General features: G+C 34.8%; 1 protein-coding gene across 1 annotated transcript in view; it reads left to right on the top strand.

Annotated features, from left to right (window-relative positions):
- Positions 1-1,379: 1,379 nt before the first annotated feature.
- The window catches only part of CBG24297, a gene marked incomplete at both ends in the record, with an annotated part of 9,372 nt that continues 7,760 nt past the window's right edge, over positions 1,380-2,991 (top strand). The window contains 2 exons of the mRNA XM_045243523.1: positions 1,380-1,463; positions 2,387-2,843. Coding sequence (XP_045091299.1) covers positions 1,380-1,463; positions 2,387-2,843 — 541 coding nt within the window. The remainder of the gene's footprint in view (positions 1,464-2,386; positions 2,844-2,991) is intronic.

Genomic DNA, 2,991 nt, shown 5'->3' with positions numbered 1-2,991 from the left:
AATTCAGAAATTCAGTAATTCAGTAATTCAGAAATTCAGAAATTCAGAAATTCAGAAATTTTTTGGGTTATCCAGTTTTGGACACTTTTGGAGGTATGCATAGTTTGGTGTGAGACAGACGTCGCCGGGGATTTGAGCACGCCAGGTTGCCTGGAGATTTGGGGAATTTTGGATTTGAATTTTCGAACTTTCGAATTTCCACAAATTCAGATTTAAAAAATTTGAATTCCAGAGTATAATCAAAAATACAGTAATCCAATTTTTCAGAAAAATCAAGGAACGAAATGGTGACAAAGACGCTGGTCCGCTGAGAACCCAGGAGGAAGTGGAAGCTGAAAACTTGAGGTACTGTAGTTCTTTTTTTTTTTTTGGGTTACTGTAGTTTGATATATGTGTTACTGTAGCAAACTATTGTAGAGTTACTGTCGGGTTAATTCAGTCCATCACAACTGAATGATCCTGTTTTTTTCTTGAGGATTACTGTACCTGCACATCTAACTATTTTCAGAAATATTTTCAGACTCGAAGAGAATCTCGAAAACGCCAATCTTCAAAATGAGGATTTGATGGATCGATGGAGTGAAGTATCCATGAAAGTTCAAGAGTGAGTTTTAATTACCCCCTTAATTACCATATAACTGAAATTTTCAAAAAATTGAAAAGAAAATTGAAAAAAAAAACTTCCTAATTACCTCTTCAATTAGCCCTCATTATCGATTTTTGCAGAGCTCGAAAAGCAAACGTTTTGTTGAAGGAAAAAGTGGAAAAATTGAAAGAGATGGTGATGAAAAGAAGTTTGGCGAAAAATCCGTAATTTTGAACTTTCGATTTCTTTTAATTGGATAATTACACTAATTATATAGTTCGAGACTCCAAGGATCACACAAAAATGGGGCGAAGCCAGCGGCAGCAGAAGTGGACGATCCGAAAATTTAAATTTTTGTTAATTTTAGCATTATTGGACCCAATTTAAAAAATTCCCGATTTCCCATTTTTTCCGCTCCCGATTTTCTATCACAGATTCCAGTGGTTTTTAACATTTCCTGTGCTCCAAATGATCGTTAATTAGCCTCCAATTAAGTTAATTGGATTTTTGAAAATTTATTTTTTTTTTGAATTTTCCCATTTTCCCTCTGACCCATTGTTTTTCAAATTGTGAAGAATCTCTATTGCCCTATTTTCTGACCTCTTCTTACTGGATTGCTCAGCTTTAAACTTGAATTTTCTTAAAATTTGAAATTTTTGTCAAAATTCATTTTCGATTCATTTGTTCTATTTTTAATAGTTTTCTGAAACTGTGATATATCTATCTTTCCATTTTTCAGGCTTAATTACCCCCCTTAATTACCCCGTTTTTCAGCTCAAAATATAGACAAAAAATGGTACAAAAATACAAAAATACGCAATGGACACGGGTTGATTGGTCTCAAATTGAAGTCACCGCAAAACCAGAAGACGTTAAGGTGAGTAATTAAAAATTTTAATTATAACTTTTTTTTTCGTATTTTTCAGAAAATTTGAATTTCAGAAAATTTGGTTTCATTGAGATTTTGAAAAAAATAGACCTAGCAGAAATTGGAAAATTACATTCCAGAACTTTTTCTGGTTGAAAAACCTAAAAAATCGATAATTAGATTAAGAGGTAATTAGGTGGGTAATTAAAGGTACTTAAGGAGTAATTAAGGGGGTAGTACTTTTCAAACTCCTTCAAACTTTTTTTTCCAATTTTCTTCAGAGGATAACTAGGTGGTTACTGAGAGGAGTAATTAGGGAGGTAATTAGGTGGGTAATTAAGAGGCTAAAAGTCCAAAAACGTAAAAATTACCAAAAATTCAAATTTTCGGGTTCTCGACTTCGGCTGCCGCTGGCTTCGAGCTCTGAAAATTGTTAATTAGGGGGTGATTAAGGAGTAATTAAGGGCAATCAAGGAGGAGGTATTTAGGGAGCTTTTTTCAAATTTTTTCAAACTTCCGTTAAAGGGTAATTAAGAGACTAAATGATGGGTAATTAAGAGACTAACTAACACTCACTCTCGATCAAATCCTCGTTTTGAAGATTGGCGTAGTACAGTAATTCTCAAAGAAAATACCATCAGTTGTGACGAACTAAAGTAACCCTACAGTAAACCTACAGTAATCCCACCTTGTTACAGTAATCCTACTAACTATAGTAATCCAAAAAAAAACTACAGTATAGTTTTCAGCTTCCACTTCCTCCCGGGTTCTCAGCGGTCCAGTGTCTTTATCACCATTTCGTTCTTTGGTTTTTCTGAAAATAATGGATTACTGTAGTTTTGATTATACTCTGGAATTCAAATTTTTTAAATCTGAATTTGTCGAAATTCGAAAGTTCGAAAATTCAAATCCAAAATTCCCCAAATCTCCAGGCAACCTGGCGTGCTCAAATCCCCGGCGACGTCTGGCTCACACCAAACTATGCATACCTCCAAAAGTGTCCAAAACTGGATAACCCAAAAAAGGATAAATCGATAATCGATCGCCGCAAATTCAAGCTGATCATTATGGACGAGACGGATCGAGCTATCGCTGACTCTCTTACCGATTTCCAGCCATCACCACTGGCCTTGACTGAGAAATCTGAAACAGGAATGTCGGAAAAATCAATCGATTGGCTATTATCGTTCAGTTGGTTTTATCAGATATTTCAAGAAGTTCAAAAAGGGCGGCGCCAAAAGAAGAAGAAACAATTCTATGTCCGAGTGATTCCGGAGGTGGATATTGGAAATGATCGTGTTGAGGAGCCGAGAGTTTTGACGGATGAGATTTTTGAGTTTCTTCATGTCGCTAGAATTCAACAGGGAGAATCGGAGAATCAGAATATTCGTGAGTCAAAAAAAAAGCTAAAAATTGCTGAAAAATGACAGAAAAACAAACTCTAAACAAATTGGTGTATCTCAGAAACTACAGAAGTCAGTGAGAAAATTCAAATTGTAAATTGTGCAAAATAAAATTTCACACATTTTTGTAGTTT

The sequence above is a fragment of the Caenorhabditis briggsae genome (genome assembly GCF_000004555.2).
Source record: "Caenorhabditis briggsae complete genome, chrIII, whole genome shotgun sequence".
Lineage (NCBI taxonomy): Eukaryota > Metazoa > Nematoda > Chromadorea > Rhabditida > Rhabditidae > Caenorhabditis > Caenorhabditis briggsae.
Note: the sequence above shows the minus strand (reverse complement) of the source record. Positions and strands in the feature narration are given on the sequence as shown.